This window comes from Muscardinus avellanarius (genome assembly GCF_963383645.1).
Source record: "Muscardinus avellanarius genome assembly, chromosome: 14".
NCBI lineage: Eukaryota > Metazoa > Chordata > Mammalia > Rodentia > Gliridae > Muscardinus > Muscardinus avellanarius.
This window is the reverse complement of record NC_137800.1, coordinates 36536987-36555546: the sequence shown is the minus strand read 5'-3', so window position 1 is coordinate 36555546 and position 18560 is coordinate 36536987. Positions and strand designations below refer to the sequence as shown.

General features: G+C 37.1%; 1 protein-coding gene across 23 annotated transcripts in view; it reads left to right on the top strand.

Moving 5' to 3' along the window:
* SORBS2 (sorbin and SH3 domain containing 2) overlaps positions 1-18560 on the top strand; it is a gene marked incomplete at both ends in the record, with an annotated part of 96201 nt that overhangs the window by 56199 nt on the left and 21442 nt on the right. For 13 of the 23 annotated variants that reach the window (XM_080710627.1, XM_080710621.1, XM_080710620.1 and 10 more), the window contains 6 exons: positions 72-259; positions 7654-7742; positions 9145-9191; positions 13570-13684; positions 13764-13892; positions 16486-16686. In XM_080710627.1, the coding sequence (XP_080566753.1) occupies positions 72-259; positions 7654-7742; positions 9145-9191; positions 13570-13684; positions 13764-13892; positions 16486-16686 (769 nt within the window). Of the gene's footprint in view, positions 1-71; positions 260-2547; positions 4129-7653; positions 7743-9144; positions 9192-13569; positions 13685-13763; positions 13893-16485; positions 16687-18560 lie in introns of all 23 variants that reach the window. The other 10 variants (XM_080710632.1, XM_080710634.1, XM_080710633.1 and 7 more) reach the window with 1 other exon arrangement.

Sequence of the window (18560 nt, the reverse complement as noted above, 5' to 3'; positions counted from 1 at the left end):
CCCCATTCTACACGGTACATGCGCCAACCTCCTCCAGTACCAATCAGACTGATATCAATTCCTTCTTTCAGTTCTGCAAGCTTGGCCAGTGACTTCAGGAAAAGAAGGAAGAGTGAGCCTGCTGTTGGTCCACCCCGGGGCTTGGGGGACCAAAGTGCAAGCAGGACCAGCCCTGGTCGGGCAGATCTCCCAGGATCAAGCGCCACCCTTACGAAGTCTTTCATTAGTTCTTCTCCTTCCTCCCCCTCAAGAGCAACAGGTGAGCCAAGATAAGTGAACACAGAAACCATTTACTAGTTTGTTTTAGCCTAGAGAACATGTGAGAGCCAGTGTAGTGACAGTGATATGTGCTAGCTTTTACCCACACAGTCAAAATACAATACAGTTTCTGAACAATAGCTTCTTTCCAACTCAGACTCTCACGCTGGCCAGCCCTGGGGTCACGTAAAGGACTCAGACAAATATCTTTTAATGATTTTTTTCTCCTAAAATAGGTTATTTGTTTTTTAAACAAATTCTAAGCATCAAATAATTTATTGTCAGGTTTATAAAGATAACATTTATAAACATTTATATGCAGTCAAACTTTCTGATGCTACCATAACTAGTAAATCATATTATAGACTAAGAATTACAATCAGCAGGAGATAAAATTACTCTCTAAAATAATCTTATTAAAAATTTAGATGAAATATTGTCTAATCTATTAAGGTACTTTCTTTAATCACTTCCTCTATATTTTGGTCAACCTTTATATGTGTGGTAGAGTATCAACATTAGGCCAAGTATGCAGTGCTCAGTCACAATGGCCCTCAAGAACTAATTGCTTAGGAATTAAGAAGCCACTTCTTCAGGCGGCCTGTCTCCTCTTTAGTAAGACAACAAGCTAAGTATTGAGAGGAAACCAGTCACTCCTTCAGGTCTCTGGAGGTCACAGTACATTATTGCCTTGGGAACAAGAATAGTTCTGAGATGGAGAGTGAGGACTGGACTGGCATTTGTGTGGACCGATGGCCATACCAAATTTGGGCCCTCACAATTTCTTTCATTGTCTTGGAGTTGAAACAGAAGGAAAATGATTTTCAATGTACGAAAAAGAAAATGGGCTCCAATGTAAGATTCCATTAAACAAGACAGTTTCACCTACATATATCAATTATAGGCACCAAAACTATCGCCACATGCTAAAGCTAATCAGTAGCTGATTTGTGTGCAAAAGACTGACTGGCTATGTGGACTGGACTCTGGGCAGATAGATGGGAGGCCTAGTAAAGCTGTGAATGGTACCTGGACAGTGCAGAAAAACTGAGTCCCAGTCATTACACCTTTCCTTGGGTTAACAGAGATGCCTTTAGCAGATTCTACTCATTTATACAGACAAAAATACGTTAACAAGTAGGTCACGAAATACCATTAATTCATTGTTCTTGGATACTACCCAAAAGTTAAAAGGATTCTGATGAATTTAAATGTGTGTGTTATCATAGGGAGTGCTGGATCAACTTCCTTTCCCAAATACTACCTATCTACTTAATGTACTTATCAGAGGAATTTGGGAATGATCATAAGTCATCAGTTGATAATAGAGATATTTTCCTCCAATTGGTTTTACTTCTAAGAATAAAATACCCCATTGGGTGTAATTTGGCAACTCATTTTATTAGCTAACTTGGCAAAACAAGACAAAGGGATATTTCCATAGCTGTTCCAAATGGAGGTCAAATAGCTGTTCCAAATGGAAGTCAAGTTTAGCTATCTGTTGTCAAATTGTAGATGCTTTTTAAAAATATCTCCTCAGGGAAAAAAAAAAAGCCCGATGCACTTACTTCTGATGAAAGTTTTACCTTATGTTGGGTTATCCTTCTGAGAACAGTGTGCCTAATAGAAGGCCGAAGGTTAACAAGTAAAGAGATAAATTTGTAGGTGTAAAAAGGCTCTAGTTATTTTTTAGCTTGGAAACAAAATATTGGCTGCAAGAGTTTATAGCATTTTGATTTTGCAACTTTATTAGCTACTTTATCTTAGAGTTTTTATAATCCACTGCGGATGAAAATTATTTAATATGGTTATGAGAGTATCAATTAAATACAAATTATTTTCCCTATTTGCTATAAACCAAATAAATGAGCCTCAAGTCTTGTCCTTATTCAATTTGTTAAGTCTTTATCAATTTGGCATTAATTCTTAAATCTAACCAGGTCATACAATTAGCTTAAGAGCTACAATTGTGGTTTTGGCATACTATTTTGGCAGAAAGATATATGCATTGCACAATAGGTATGTTAACTTTACCAGTTACTGTTATGCATGGTTTTGTTAACTCTAATATCTGCAAAACTGCAGTCATTGAAAACTATAATATTGCCTTAGAATTAGACTTTTTTCCTCTAAAGTGGAAGTTATATGTGTTAACAATCAGTGTTTAGATTAAAACACACTAACTGCTTTCTCTGCTGTGCTATCTTATACTGACACAGTCTCCTCTCTTTATGAACCTTTTAACTTCTCCAAATGTCTCTCTCCTGCCATGCTGCTCCGGATTAAAAGGTGGGGATGATAGCAAAATGTGTCCGTCCCTTTGCAGTTACTCAGGGCTCAACGGCACCCCCTCCAGCGAGTTAGAGTACTGTAACAGTTATAGACAGCATTTGGATGTTCCCCGGGACTCCCAAAGAGCCATCACTTTCAAGAATGGCTGGCAAATGGCCCGGCAAAATGCAGAGATCTGGAGCAGCACTGAAGAAACCGTTTCCCCCAAAATCAAGTCCCGTAGCTGTGATGATCTCCTGAACGATGACTGCGATAGCTTCCCCGACCCCCAAACCAAGTCAGAAAGCATGGGTTCCCTGTTATGTGAGGAAGACATCAAAGAGAACTGCCCCATGACGTGGGCTTCCCCCTACATCCAGGAGGTTCACGGTAATGGAAGATCCAGGATCAGACACAGGTTGGCCCACAACACCCCAGGGTTCCTGAAAATGTACAAGAAGATGCATCGCATTAACCGCAAGGATTTGATGAATTCGGAGGTCATTTGCTCTGTGAAGTCAAGAATAATGCAGTATGAGAAGGAGCAGCAACACAGGGGCTTGCTGCATGGCTGGAGCCAGTCCTCCACCGAGGAGGTGCCCCGAGACATGGTACCCACCCGCATCTCAGAATTTGAGAAGTTGATTCAAAAATCAAAATCCATGCCAAATTTAGGAGACGAAACCTTATCTCCTGTAGCCCTAGAGCCTCAACAAAATGGTTTGTGTCCCAAGAGGCGATTTTCCATTGAGTCCTTGCTGGAAGAAGAAAATCAAAGTAGATACCCTCCTCAGGTTCAACACAGCCACAAATCCAAAGCCCTGGTGCCGATTCACATCGAAGTCACCAGCGATGAGCAGCCAAGAACTCATATGGAATTTTCCGATAGTGACCAGGATGGAGTGGTGTCTGACCACAGTGACTACATTCATGTAGAAGGCTCATCCTTTTGCAGTGAAAGTGACTTTGATCACTATTCATTCACTTCCTCTGAAAGCTTCTATGGATCCAGCCATCACCACCACCATCACCACCACCACCGGCACCTCATCAGCTCCTGCAAAGGCCGGTGCCCTGCCTCCTATACCCGATTCACCACCATGTTAAAACATGAAAGAGCCAGACATGAAAACATGGAACAGCCCAGAAGGCAAGAAATGGACCCTGGCCTGTCTAAACTGGCATTTCTAGTCAGCCCTGTGCCTTTCCGGAGGAAAAAAAATTTGACTCCAAAAAAACAGACTGAAAAGGCAAAATGTAAAGCCTCTGTTTTTGAGGCTCTGGACTCGGCCCTGAAAGACATCTGTGATCAAATTAAAGCAGAAAAGAGAAGAGGAAGTTTGCCAGACAACAGTATCCTGCACCGGCTTATCAGTGAGCTGCTGCCCGATATTCCCGAAAGGAATTCATCCCTTAGAGCTCTCAAGAGGAGCCCCATGCACCAGCCTTTCCACCCACTGCCTCGAGATGGTGCTACCCACTGTCCACTGTACCAGAACGAGTGTGGGAGAATGCCCCACAGTGCCTCTTTCCAAGACGTGGACACCACCAACAACAACTACCACCACCAGGACCCTGACAGTGCGCTGGGTCTCCAAGGTGGATGAGCTTCCCTTTCTTTCTTTTTTCATGTGGTTCAGACTCCCATCCTCCAGCTCTTTCATTTGCCATCCTTACATCTCATGTCTCCAAACCGTGACACCACTCATCATCGTTGTGTGTTTCGAAGCACTTGCTTGTTGTGCAAATATGTCTCACTGAATAGTTCTCATTTGCCTGTATAATCTTAGGATTTCACATGTGGCTTAAAGTGACCATCATTTCACAAAAATTTACTCACGAGTGAAAGAACAACCATTTTGCAGCTCAACACGAGGGTTAAAACAACTGTAACAATGAAACAACCAAATAAATTATTTAGCAAATTAAAAAGGCTATTTCAAGGTAGAAACTGTCCTTGAATAGCAGTATCCTTAAAAGATCTTTGTCCACTGTAAAATGAATCAAAACCAATAGTTTACCAAATAACCTTTTCATTTTTATATTATCTTTAAAACTTCATAGCCATTCACTCAAATATTTTGTTCAAGTTCTATGTAGAAGAAACTGGATCAACATATTCAAGAAGCAAACCTGAATATAGATTAGTAATTGGTGTGTAGTTTAAAAGACTAAGGTTAATTTAATAATTTTCTCCAGGTAAATAAAACAATTAAGATAAAAATTTTTGTGAATGTATCTTTAAGCTGTATATATAAAAGGCTCATCTCCATTACTCGATGTCTTCATTTTCTCTTCTTTTCCATTACTTTATTTTCTATTTTGCTACATCAATTTTATATTGAAATTTGAATTAGACTAGGTTAAAAGTGACTCTCAAAAAAAGTGACTCTCAACCCCATTTTCATAGATGACTTTGAAGTGGTAACATAATGAAAAATAGCAACTCAAATGCATGCATGTTTGTTTGTTTGTTTGAGGGTGCAATGCAGATTGAACCAACAAGCATTCTCCCTCTAAGCTTATGAAACAGTTTCCCTAAGTTGCTGGGGGTCTTTCTAAGTTGCTGAGGCTGGCCTTGAATCTGCCATCCTCCTGTCTCAGCTTCCCAAGTAGTAGGTATGCACCACCATCTCAGAGATGCAGACTCTTTGGGGGTTTACATATAACTAAAAAGCACAAGGTGTTTTAATCTTTGTACTCAATTATTTTCATCAATTTTTAAGTGCATCTGTTTACTCTATATGTATTAAGAGGCTGGAGTGATAGTTCCAGGATAAAGCATGAGCTGTCAGTAGAGAGCCTTCTATATACCAGGTACCACAAAGTGCATCACATACACTATCTGGTTAAAACTGTCATAAACCAATGGATAGATATTATTATAAACACTATTTTACAATGGAGGAAATTGAGGACCAGAAGGACAAGAAATTTTCCTGAGGTTACATAAATGGTAGGTCACAGAATGGGATTCATATCCCTAATATATCAGAATTTATAGTATAAACTATAATTTCTGTAGATGAAAAAAGATGTAGCTTAAACTTCACATTAATGTAATATATTACATTACATCAATTGTTAATTGTCATGGCTAATATTTATTTCATTTATATTTATCTTTGCTTTCATTTGTAAGCATGATTCAAAAACTATAAATTAGAATTTTTAAAATCAATATCTACAAATAAAAATTGTACTTGGGAGGTTGAGACAGGAGGATCATGGTACACAGACAGTCTTAGCAAATTAGTGAGGCCTTCTGCAACTTATGAGACCTTGTTTCAAAAAAGAATAAAAAATAGGGCCGGGGATATAGTGTGGAGGTAAAGTGCCCCTGGGTTCCATCCCCAGTACTAGAAAAAAGAAATTCACTGAGACCTGCCAAAATTCAATTTTTCAGTAAATTAGGTATCTTGACCTTCTCCAGTTTTCTAATATCTGATACAACCATCTCTCAATTTCATGTGAAGATAAAGTACATTATTGAAACAAGATTTGAGAAAGCTTTGAAATGCATGTTAAGAATAATTTGTTCTTTAATAAAATATTTGCTTTCCAACTATGTTTAGCATGAGTGGAAAAAGTAGCTGATATTCCAAGGGTTAGTAAAAGTACATTTTAAGTTTATAATCATTATAAAAGGCCTATGCTCACAAAAGGACATTAACTTACAATTAAAAAATATACTGTGTAAATAAGGGCTAAGTTTTATCTGAAATATTTGTGGCCATGTCACCTCCCTAAACCTAAAGACTTTGGAATCACAACTTTCACATAGACATATATATATATTCTCTCACATCATGCTTCTAATATCCCACTTCTAAGCAATCAGTTTTTCCATAAAGTGAATGTAAAGACTTCAAACAATGTTTTCTTCTTATATATCAGCATTTTAAATTCTTTCACAGATGGATAAAGTAAACTTTATTGTAATGCTTCTTGTTATTTAATATAACTACATTTATTAAAGGAAAGAGTAAAAGGAGGAATTGACAAATTTGATCCAGCTACACTGGTAAAATTCTACAACATAGAATTCTACCAGAATACTTTCAACCTCTAGTTAATTACCACATATAAGTTACATAAATACATAAGGTACAAGATACTATTAAGGAATATTTGCAGTCATACTCTCATAATATAATTATACTTTTATTTAAGGTACACAAAAGCAATACTTCATATGCAATTTGGTAACTGATATGAGGCTGTTTATTTCTTTGTTGTTTGGAACAAACATTTTTTTCTGATAAGATAGTTTGCCAGCTGGGTGTAAGGAAAGGGCATAGATTGAGGGTGTAACATGTTAAGACTCAATAATTATTTAAAAACGAGGTGGAGAGCTGGGCGTGGTGGCACACGCTTGTAATCCCAGTACTTGGGGGGCTGAGACAGGAGGATAACAGGTTCACAACCTCAGCTATTTAGTAAGGCCCTCTGCAACTTAATGAGAGCCTGTTTCAAGATAAAGAATAAAAAACAGGGCTGGGGTGTAGCTTGGAGGTCGAATGCCCCTGGACCTAAACCCTACTACCATAAAATAAGAATAAGAATAAGAATAAGAATAAGAATAAGAATAAGAATAAGAATAAGAATAAGAATAAGAATAAGAGATAGAAGGGATGTGACCATAGACCATAGTCCTATCATCTTCATATTTTCTTTGTTGTTATTGCTTTCTTTTTCATTTCTGCCTTCTTAAATTTTTGTTCCACAAAATGTTTTTGTCTCTACCAATTGTTGCTATTTTCAAAATCTCCATCCTCTATATGCCTTACAATAGTAATTATGCATTGGAAGCAAAAAAATAAAGATAGCAAGTATTGAAAATTTTGAACATAGGAAATCCATACAACCCTAAATTTTCTACAAAACTAGTATATAACATTTACTATAATTAATCAGTAATGTCAGTTACCTTGGCTACTATTCCTTTTAGAATGCTGTGCTTGGTGTCTCTTACATCACAGCTTTATGGTTACCTATGAATTTTATACCCATGTTCTTAACAATGACATCTCCATTTCTGGGGGGAAAATAGCTGCCCCTGGGGAATCAAGTCTGCTTTTCATGAAGTGTTTGCTCACTGACTCACTTCATTCTTTCCAATAGACCGTGAGTCCCCTAGAAGTTACTCGTCCACTTTGCCTGACTTGGGGAGAAGTGCTCCAAGGGAGAGAAGAGGAACTCCAGAAAAAGAGGTAATGTGTTGAATAGCACTGGAGTCTTTTTTTAAGGACCTTCTTGACCAATAAAGCACTCAGCAGCCAATCTTACAGCCCAAGGCAGTAAAGAACGCAGACTGAAACAGGAAAATAACAACAAACTAGAATTTTCCTTGGAGCACGAGCCTGGGACCCAAAGCACTTTGTTCTGACCTAGACCCCCCCCCCATTATTCCCTAGTTATCATTCAGTGTTGGCAGTGAAGCCTCTCTGAGTCTTGACCTGACACCCCCAAATCAACAGCTGGGATCTAAAATAGTCTTGAAGTGGGCTGCCTTGTGGAGGCAGGAGGTTTCCTCTGTATAGTCTCCCACTGGTCTCTGAGAGAGTCCGGGTCAAATGTGTTGCAAATCAAGACAAATTCTACACAAATCATTGTTTCTGGCTTACTTTTGTTGGCTAGAATCCCTGTAAAAGACAAAAACAAAGCAAAAAAACTTTTGATTAACCAGTTCTTAGTAGCATTGCCCCTGAGAACCATGTACCAACTGGTTCTTTGTCCATGCGCTTGAGTTATTGCTAGAGCTCGTCCCTAATGGTCCTAGAGCCATGAGAGTTTAATAGAAACTGAAAACTGGTCTTGGACTGGCAGCTTCTCCAGATCTGACAGGTGTCTGATATAATCCAGGGTCCATGGAACCATAATAAGTCAGAAATTGTCTCGGGGTCCCGAAGTTCACTAAAATGAGGGAGGATGAGGTAGAAGGATTAATGGTTGGGGGGAAAGAAGAGCTGATGTCACTGGTTATAGAGTACAGGATATCTTAGGTAGACTCATGGGCCCCAAAGTTTGAGGATAGGCACATGCCACATCACATCATAACTAAAGGATGAGCAGCTGATTGGCAGAGTGTCAAAGGATTCCTAAGCCTTCTGAGGGATACAAGACCATCACAGCTATACTTTTGGTCACTAATTAGCTCCCAGCGGTGACTGAGCTGAATTTTCCTTGGCTAATATGATAATATGTGGTAAAGGAAGTGATGACTTCCTTCATGTCTTTTGGCTTTTTTACTATAATTTAGAGTTGTGTTAATCCATAAAACATAGAGAAATTGACCCTCCACCATTATCCCAGGAAAAGCATTTATAATAGTCAAAGTCCTCTACAGGCATTTTATTATCCTATTAATCTACATTGGCTCCTAAGATAAAATGTGATGGTGAAGATCTCAGCTATTATATCCCTGTTATAGCTAAAATATCTAAATGCAGAATTAATTGAATGATTTATAAAATGCATATGGGGCTTACATTATCTGTGTTTAATCATTCCTTGAAATTTTGTTTTTTCTTTAATGCACGTGTAAAACTACTATCTTATAGGAAACCCAAATTTTAAGTTAGTGCTAATGTTTTTTTTTACCATTATTTCCAGAAATTGCCAGCAAAAGCTGTTTATGACTTTAAGGCTCAGACATCTAAGTAAGTAAGATAAGTATTCATCATATGCTTTAAGCTGGCAAGGATGTATTACAAATAAATCCTAATTCCTAATTTGACAGTTCCTTCAGAGTTACTAATTGGTATGGAGTAATTTTATTTTCATCTTGAGTTTAGTTGAGAAATACTAAGCTTTAAATTATACTCAGCAGGTGAGACCACAATGAGTTCAAAAGAACAGGTTGTTTCTAGAATATTTTGTTGAAAATTCATCGAAAATAAAACGATGGAGAATAACTCTAGCTGTGGAGGGGATTTAGGATATTTATTTGACCAGCTATATCAAGGATAGTCTGTGGGGTATATGACTAGGAATAGAACTCTACACAAAGATTCTTGTAGTGAAATCCTCTCAACACTCTAAGATTAGCGATCCTGAACAAAGTCCCATCCTGTTGTCCCTTGGTGCCGGGATCTTCATAGTCCTGTGTTGCATCTTTTTTTCCACTCTGATTCTTTAAGCGCTCCTTCATCCAATAGAGCTGTGGTTGAGGCAGGTTGGTACTAAGCACATGAGTAGACATAAGTAAAAGGCAGTTGTCTATATCTTTCATGGCCTTCTTGCACAGAAATTACTTAAGAAACGTTGGTCTCCATTAGAATTCAAGATACTGAATTCATCGTAAGTTTCCATTAAATTACACAGTGTTGTTTAAACTGAATATAGGCAGATAGATAGATAATGTCTTAAAACATATATATGTATATATCCCAAATATTTTACTCATTAAAATACATATAACATGAATTACTACTTCCAGAAACTCTCTTGGAGATGACATATAAAAAATAAAAAAAGAAATCATTAAGAATTTGGTAATGTTGATGAGATAAAGAATTAACTAAATAAGAAAAATCCATTTAGAAGTGAAATTACTGAACATGGCTTAAGTCTGACATAAAAAAATAAAATTCTGAAGAAAAGCTGACATCTTTTTTATTAGATAAGTAAGCCATATTAGTCAGTGTTCCATTACTATAACAAAATACCTGAGATGATACATTTACAAAGAGAATAGGTTTATTTTTGCTTATAGCTTAGAAGTTTCAGACTATGATTGGACAGACCCTGTATTTTTAGGCCCCTGGTTGGGAAATGGGGACAACACATCCTGACAGGGAGCATGTAATATAGCAAATCCATTCACCCCATGGCCACAAAGCAAAGGAAGTAGAGCTCAGGGTCCTATAGTCCCTTTAAGACATAAGTCCAATGACCAGAAGGTCTCCAGAAGACCACATCCTTAGATTTTCTACAATCTGCCAGTAGTGCCAAGCTGAGGTCAAACCTGAATCCGTGGGCCTCTGGGCAGCATTTAAGGTTCACACTATGGCATAACCTCTGTTTTGTTTCCACTACACTCTGGTCCTATTATTATTCTTTAGACATGATATGAGAATTTGTATGATGCATGTTATAGAATAATCATATGAAATACAATTTTTCTCTTTTGACAATCAAAAGGCTTTCTTAAATAAATACTACTCTGAATATCAGGGCATATAAAATTGGAAAGATGTCCATCTGAGGCTCACAAACTGTTTTGAAAAGGCTTAATTAAAAGCTTCTAAGAGGAAGATATGTGTGATGCAGAGGAAGGGCGCTGGGATGTTGATTGAATTGCTGAATTTTGGTTACTCTGCATGCCCAGCCCCTCACCGCCTTCCGTAGGTCACATCTTCATTGTGAGTGAGTGTTCAGCGGAACCGCCCTCCCAGGCTCTGCCTGTCGGGATGGAGTTGGCACAGCCTCTATCAAGGCTTCTCTGTCCTACCCTCCCTTCCACCAAGGTCATGACTAGGTCTTTTTTCCTTTCTTTTCTTTTCTTTTTTTTTATTTTATTTTTTTTTATTTTTGTGGTTCTGGAGATTGAACACTAGAGCATTCTACCTCCAGCTCTATTTTTTTTTCTTTATTTTGAAACAGGATCTTAGTAAGTTGCAGAGGCCCTCAGTAAGTAGCTGAGACTGGCCATGAACCTGCAATCCTCCTGTCTCAGCTTTCCAAGTACTGGGATTAAAAGCACCACCACGCCCAGCTATGACTAGGTCTTTCTAAATGGTCAGAATCTAATTTTGTAAGCCTTCAGAGAAGGAGATTTAATAACCACCCATAGAAGCCCTATTTTATGTTTTTTGTTTTTCGTTTTTTGAAAGAGGGTCTTGCTAAGTTGCTGAGGCTGTCCTCAAACCTGCTATCATCCTGTCTCTGCCTCACAAGTAGTGCGATTACAGGAATGCACCACCACACCAGCCTTAAATATGTTTTAGCTATTTTTCCTTACCTAGGAAGCTTAAGAATAATAGTTATAAAAATATAGCTAAGTAACTCACCAAAGGTAATGTCTCAGTTTTTAACTAGGAAAAGAAAATAAAATGCTATTTCCCATATGTTGACAATGGCCACTATTCAAAAGTGGAATAAATAAGAAGGAAACCTATCAAATAGGCCTCTTATAAATTGTAGCTAGAAATGAAAAAGATACAGTTTTGAAAACTGGAGAACAGGGCAACTTTTCCCTTTCTAGATGATTTTGAAAATTTAAATGCAGCCTTGTACAAATAGAAAAGATCTTTTTCATATTAAAAAGAAAAATATTTATCTCTAGTTTCCTTATATTAAAAACAATAGTCCCATCCAGAAACAAAATATTTCTGTTACAAATAAAATGGTTGGGTTGTAAACATTAAACAGATTGGGTTTTTTTTTTTTTTGCATTAGACATTTGTTTAAAAGTGGGAAGTACTGTGCTTAAATGTGGAACTCTGAATCTTCTTTGTTTTTAGGTTTCTAAAAATTTAATGTACTTTCATTGTAAAGATTTCAGCACTTCTAAATGTGTGATTCCTTTAATATGCCACAATTTCTTTCACTTAATTCTTTATATCAGTGAAAAACATTTTCCATCTGTGTAAACCTCATTATATATTCTGCTCTACTAAATGATCCAAATAAAATTCTGAGCTAAACAAGGCACACCAAAGGGCTCTAGAGCAGGAAGGCAGGTGGATGTGTAAGAAAGTGGAGTTTGGGGAAAAGATGCAAATTAATTGCCCTCCAACGAAGTTATAATTGTGGATGCAAAATAAAATCTAACTAACATAATTACCTGGTAGTGAAGCATGAAAAACTGATGTACCGAGAGTGATAAATTTAGGACTGAATTATTCAAAATGAATGATGTGTTTAGAACATAAAACCTAAAATACCCAAATATGCCTACTGTCTTCTTAGAGAAAGTCAAAACGGGAAAATATGCTTAATGCCTTTAAAACATTTTTTTGTGTTTTGTTTTGTTTTGTTCCGTTGTGGCTCTGAGGATTGAACCCAGGGATGTTCTACCCCTGACCTATACCCCTAACGTTTCCTTCCTTTTTATTTGGAAACAGGGTCTCACTGAGTTGCAGAGAGCCTTGCTAAGATGCTGAAGCTAGATTCACACCTTAATCATTCTGTTTCAGCCTCTCAATGTGGATTACAGGAGCGTACCGCCACACTCTATATTCTTATTTTTAAAAAATAGAATAGAAAAAAGAAGCATTTGTGCATGTCTTTGCACTGAGAGCATATTTATCTTTATGCTCTGTCAAAAATAAAAGTATAACATCTTTTCTGTTACACAAAATAAATTCCTTATCAAAAACTTCTACTAAGCCGGGAGTGGTGGTGCACACGTGTAATCTCCGTGCTTGGGAGGCGGAGACAGGAGGATCACGCAGGTTCGAAGCCAGCCACGCTGGTTTAGGAGACCCTGTCTCTAAATAAAAATATATTTTAAAAAATAGGTCTGGGAGTGTAGCCCGGAGGTAGAAGGGCTTCCAGGAACCCCAGTACCACCAAAAAAAAAAAAAAAAAAAAAAGAACTTCTACTAAAAACCTGTCTATTTTAATTGAAAGAGCCACAAATAAATATTTTTCTGGTATTGGCACTTCTAAGACACATTTGTTTTCCTTATCATAAGCTTTAGCACATCAGAAGCAGATGGAGGTGGGTTACTAACTAGCTTCAGAGCAAAAAAAAGAACCAGCTGGATGCTACTGCATCATTTTGCTAATCTTCACAAAGCCTCCACTGTCAGCCAATGATAAGACAGCAATAGTTTCTTTTGTCTTTCGAGTTGCTTTATTTATCTGCCTGGGATTTGTATCGGATGTGATGCTTATTCTTTTCAAAATCATTTCTTAACTTAGGTTTCAGTAAATTCTAGGAATTTGCAAAGAAAATCCTTATCTGAGCTTGGCAGATTTTAACACATTAGAAATATATTTTCCAGATAAATACAAATTTAGTGAGGATTTTAAACTTGAAAAAAATTGCTATCCATCAAGAAAAAGATCACGTGAACTCATGTCTTCCAGGGAGTTATCATTTAAGAAAGGAGATACTGTCTACATCCTCAGGAAAATTGATCAAAATTGGTATGAGGGAGAGCACCACGGACGGGTGGGCATTTTCCCAATCTCCTATGTGGAGGTAGGTCTTTTCCCCTTTCCTCCTGGAGGGTGGTTGTTTCTCATGTTCGGGTTCAATAAATGACTGCCTTTCTTCACAGAAACTTGCACCTCCTGAAAAAGCACAGCCTGCAAGACCCCCGCCCCCAGCCCAGCCTGGAGAGATCGGAGAAGCTATAGCCAAATATAATTTCAATGCAGACACAAATGTGGAGCTCTCACTGAGAAAGGTAACTGGGCTGCTTTCTTCACAGGGGCATTGGGAAAAATGGTATATTTTTGGCCCCACATGATGGTGAATACCTGTTAACCCCAGATCACGAGTTCAAGGTCATCCTCAACAACTTAGTGAGACCCTTAGCAACTTAGTGAGACACTATTTCAAAATTTAAAATAGAAAGAGCTGGAGGTGTCGCTTAGAGGTAGAATGTTCCAGGGTTCAATCCCCAGTACCTAAAACAATGGTATGTCTTTGAGACAAAAGTAGGTTATTTTCTTCCTTAAACATTTTTGTGTTTTCTCCTGTGTCTACAAAGGGCTCCTATGACTGCCCAGATTGTTGATACCACTAATCCTGTGTCCTTTTATTTTATTTATTTATTTTTTAATTTTTGGTGGCACTGGGTATGGAACCCTCCTACCTCCAGGCTACACTCCCAGACCTATTTTGTATATATTTTTAAATTTGGAAACAGGATCTCTTAAGCCAAGGAGGCTGGCTTCAAACCTGAGCCATCCTCCTGTCTTTGCCTCCCAAGCGCGGGGGATTACTAGCTGGCACCAACACGCCCAGCCAATTCAGTGTCCTCTTACAGGAAGTTCCCTGAGGGACACAAAGCTCTGAGATGCCACTTTCTTGGCTTAGCCTAGGAAGTAGGGCCCCAAATCCTCCTAAGGACTTGCAAAAATGTTGTCATGAAAAGCAGAAAGCACTTTGATACACCTCAAAATGCTATTCTGCTGCCTTTTATTTAATTGTTTAAAAATCAAAGGGTCCCAATACTTCCTTTTCTCCATCTTGTCACCAAGGAAAGGTCCACAAGTGTGAAGATTATTTCTTCTCTGGGGAGTCATTTTGAAGGGCCCTCTTGTGGTACTACTTCCTTGACACCCTTCTCCGAGCCTCATGACTGACCCCAAATTTCACTAGCAACCTCTCTGACACTAATGCCACTTTTCAACAATATCAGAAAGCACTCTACATCATTGAGGATGATAAATGAGCTATTTGTATTGTTTGCTGTACAAGGATACATGCTTGTTTGAGAAAACTGCTTTTTCACACAACACAGAGAAGATAGCTAATATTCATTATGAGGGTCTCGGACCGCGCAGGCGGGCTGGTGGATTCCTGCTCCAGGTGCAGCAAGGGATGTACCTCAGTTTGGTCCTGGCAGAATCTTGCTTCATCCTCTCAGTCATAATACTGCATCAAGAACTCACATTCTGCTACACTCCATGCTACAGCACCTGGACTACATGACCTGTATGATCTTCTGTTTCATACTTTAAAGAAGGATTTTCCACGTGCATCTTATAGCTCATACAAAAGCCTAGTAATTCCAGGAGTTGGCGCAATTTCAGGAGTCGGGGAGATTCACTGTTCTTCTGTAAGCCCTGTTCAGTGATGGTAGGACAGGCGCTTGGACAAAAGGAGAACCTTCCACCAAGTGGCGCCTGAGGAAGGGCTCCCTGCTGTCATGATCAGGTGCCTCCTCCATTGCCCAACCAGGTGCAGCCGCTCAAACTTCCGCATTGCCTTCTGGATGTGCAGCTGCTGTTTGTTGTTTTACAAGAGTTTGCCTACTTAGTACTGGGCTGTGTGTGGGTTGGAAATAAAGCTTAAATTGGGTCCTGTAGCCTTTGGCTTAGTCTCTGTAGGCAGCAGAATAATGAATTTAGGCATTTCTATTACTGCAAAAGACAAGATTTCTATTCAAGCGTTGAAGGACAAGCATGGCACAGTCACCAAACATTCAGAAAGGGTGCTGGTATTACACAGTGTTGCTGCAGACCAGGGAGGTGTCGGTCCTGGCTGCAGCCAGGATATTTTAAGGTACTATCTTTGCCCCTATCTTTTTCATTCATTCTTTGTGAATACTTAGCACATATAAATTAAAGCAGAAAAATGGCATAAATGTCATGCCTTTCAACTTTATCTTTTCCAGAGGTTTTTGTTTTCTTGTTTTTTTGTCTGTTTGTTTTTGGTTCTAAGAATTGAACTCAGGGGCATTCTACCTCTGAACTATACCCCTAGCCCTATTTTATTTTTATTTTGAAACAGGGTCTCACTAAATTTCAGAGGAACTCACTAAATTGCTGAGGCTGACCAAGAATTTGCAGTCCTCCTGTCTCAACCTTTCAAATTCCTGGATTACAAACCATGTGCCACTATGTCTGGCTCAGAGGCTGATTTTTGCAACCCATGAACTGGTAGAAATATGATCATGCTACTGTCATTGAGTCATACCTGTTAAACTAGGCCATTTTTTTAAAAAAATTTTATATATATATATATATATATATATATATATATACACATATATATATATCCTTGCATGCAGTATAAATATGAAACACGTATAATTCCATTCCCATTAACCAAGCTACCTTAGGAAAGACTTTAATATCATGAATGGATGGTTTAGTTAATGTATGTTGCTAATCTATATTTTTTTAGTAAGAGCTAGGATCCCTTACTTACATCCCCCTGATTAAACAAAACCTAGGTGTGCAAAACGTTTCTGATTAGAAATAATGACAATTATATTCGTATATTGTTTTATCTCTATTTATAATGCATCTTCCCATTATTCTTTACAGGGAGATAGAATTATCCTTCTTAAAAGAGTTGATCAAAACTGGTATGAAGGCAAAATTCCAGGAGCCAACAGACAAGGCATCTTCCCTGTCTCCTATGTAGAAGTTATCAAGAAGAATACAAAGGGTGCTGAGGATTACTCTGACCCTCCAATGCCCCACAGCTACTCTAGTGACAGAATCCACAGCTTAAGTTCCAATAAGGTAAGAAGATGTTCTATCATATTAACACAATACTTGGGAACTTGGAGTTAGATAATTAGTATGTAATTTTAGTATATCAGATTAGATCATCACATCTATTGCAAGGAAAGAAATTTACATAGTCTATTTGCACACGTGTGAGTACCATGTCAGTAAATATACTTTAATTTTCCTCAAATTGATGCTAGAATAAAGATTAACTGCTTGATTTTGTTAATTCCATCTTAGAGCTAAAATATCAAAAGATAAAACATTAATATAATACTTCATATCATATATACCTTTATTTCTGTGTGAATATATATATATACACATATATATATATTCTGAAACATTGTTTTTCCTGAAGCTTGATTTTACATATGTGTAAATTGTATTTGTATCTATGATCACATAAATAAATATAAATATATATCTACTTATGTATACAATTACCATATAGATGTATAAGTATATGCATATATAGCATAAAATGTATATATCTATACTTATACTTAAAATGGCATATCTTAAGAACATATATTATTAGATTGACAAAACTGTATAAAAATCTTTGGGCTATTTTATATAGAAAGAGAGATAAAGCAGAATTTCTAAATTAGAGTCTGTAATATGATTTATGAGTTTTAATAAAAATTACTACTAAAAGTAGATTATTAGAAGTCTTTAAATGTATTTCATTAGTTTTAGAGCAAACATACACCAAGTCTACTTGCACTGCTTGCACTAGTAGCTAATGATGATCGTCCTTTTCAATGGGTAATTTAAAAGGTACTTTGATTCTTGAATCAGTGAACTAGAAAAGGCCATCCTCCTTTCTTTACTCACAATATGAATTTTTTTTCTTGTTTTTTGTTGAATTATATTCATTTTGTGGATGATATTTAGGAACCGTTCTCCTTTTCATTAATGTCAAAGTGTAAAAAATTGACAAGAAATTACCTCCAAAATATTACATACCTCCAACATTAAAAATAATTAGTTGCATAATTTATTGCCTTAATTAATATCAAGGGTAGGGCATGGTAAAATAAACCATCTAGAGCTAGCAAAATAAAATAGCATATAAGATCTTATGAAAGTGTGAAGTAACTTCATGATAATGCAAAATTATTCCAAAATAAGGTCCCAGGTAATCTAAACTACTCCTAGGAAATGAGTCTTAGAAGGATTTTACCTAAGTAAATGATCAAAGACTCTGTCTTAAGAGAGATATTTTCTTTTAAAAGGTCTCAGGCTAGACATTTTTATTCATTCTACTAATATTTGAAGAGTTGACTTTTAGTGGGCAATTACCCTCAATTCTGTATCATTAGATAACATAACAGTTTTGCATTATCCAAATTGACTACAGGACTTAGCATTTAGAAATCAACATCATCTCTTTAGTAGTTCCTACTGATAAAGAAAATAGATGAGCATCTTCTTTCACCTATTTATTTGTTTTATTAACCTTTCAGTTATCTTAAAAGAAATGCCAACTAAATCTCAAGTGACTATATCTTTAAATAAAGTGGTATAAGGAAGAAAAGTATTTCTCAACAAAGGCTCACTTAGCATTTAAGAAATCCTTCAGTATACCCTAATCAACAATGACAATATAATATTTTAGATCACAATGTGTTAATCTTCACTGTGAATATGACTTAAATGTATTTTCAGTTTTCTCTTATATCAGATTTTAAATAAAGAAGCGTACAGGTTTCACTAATAACAAATTAGTGTTTTATTCTCACTTCTGGAAAAAAATATGTTGAAAATATGTTGAAAGCGTATGTCTATAATCTGAAAAAAATATTGCTTTCATCCCAACTAGTAACACATGCTGTGATATCATTAGCTTAATGAAGGAAACTCCTGGGTAGTGTTGCCCT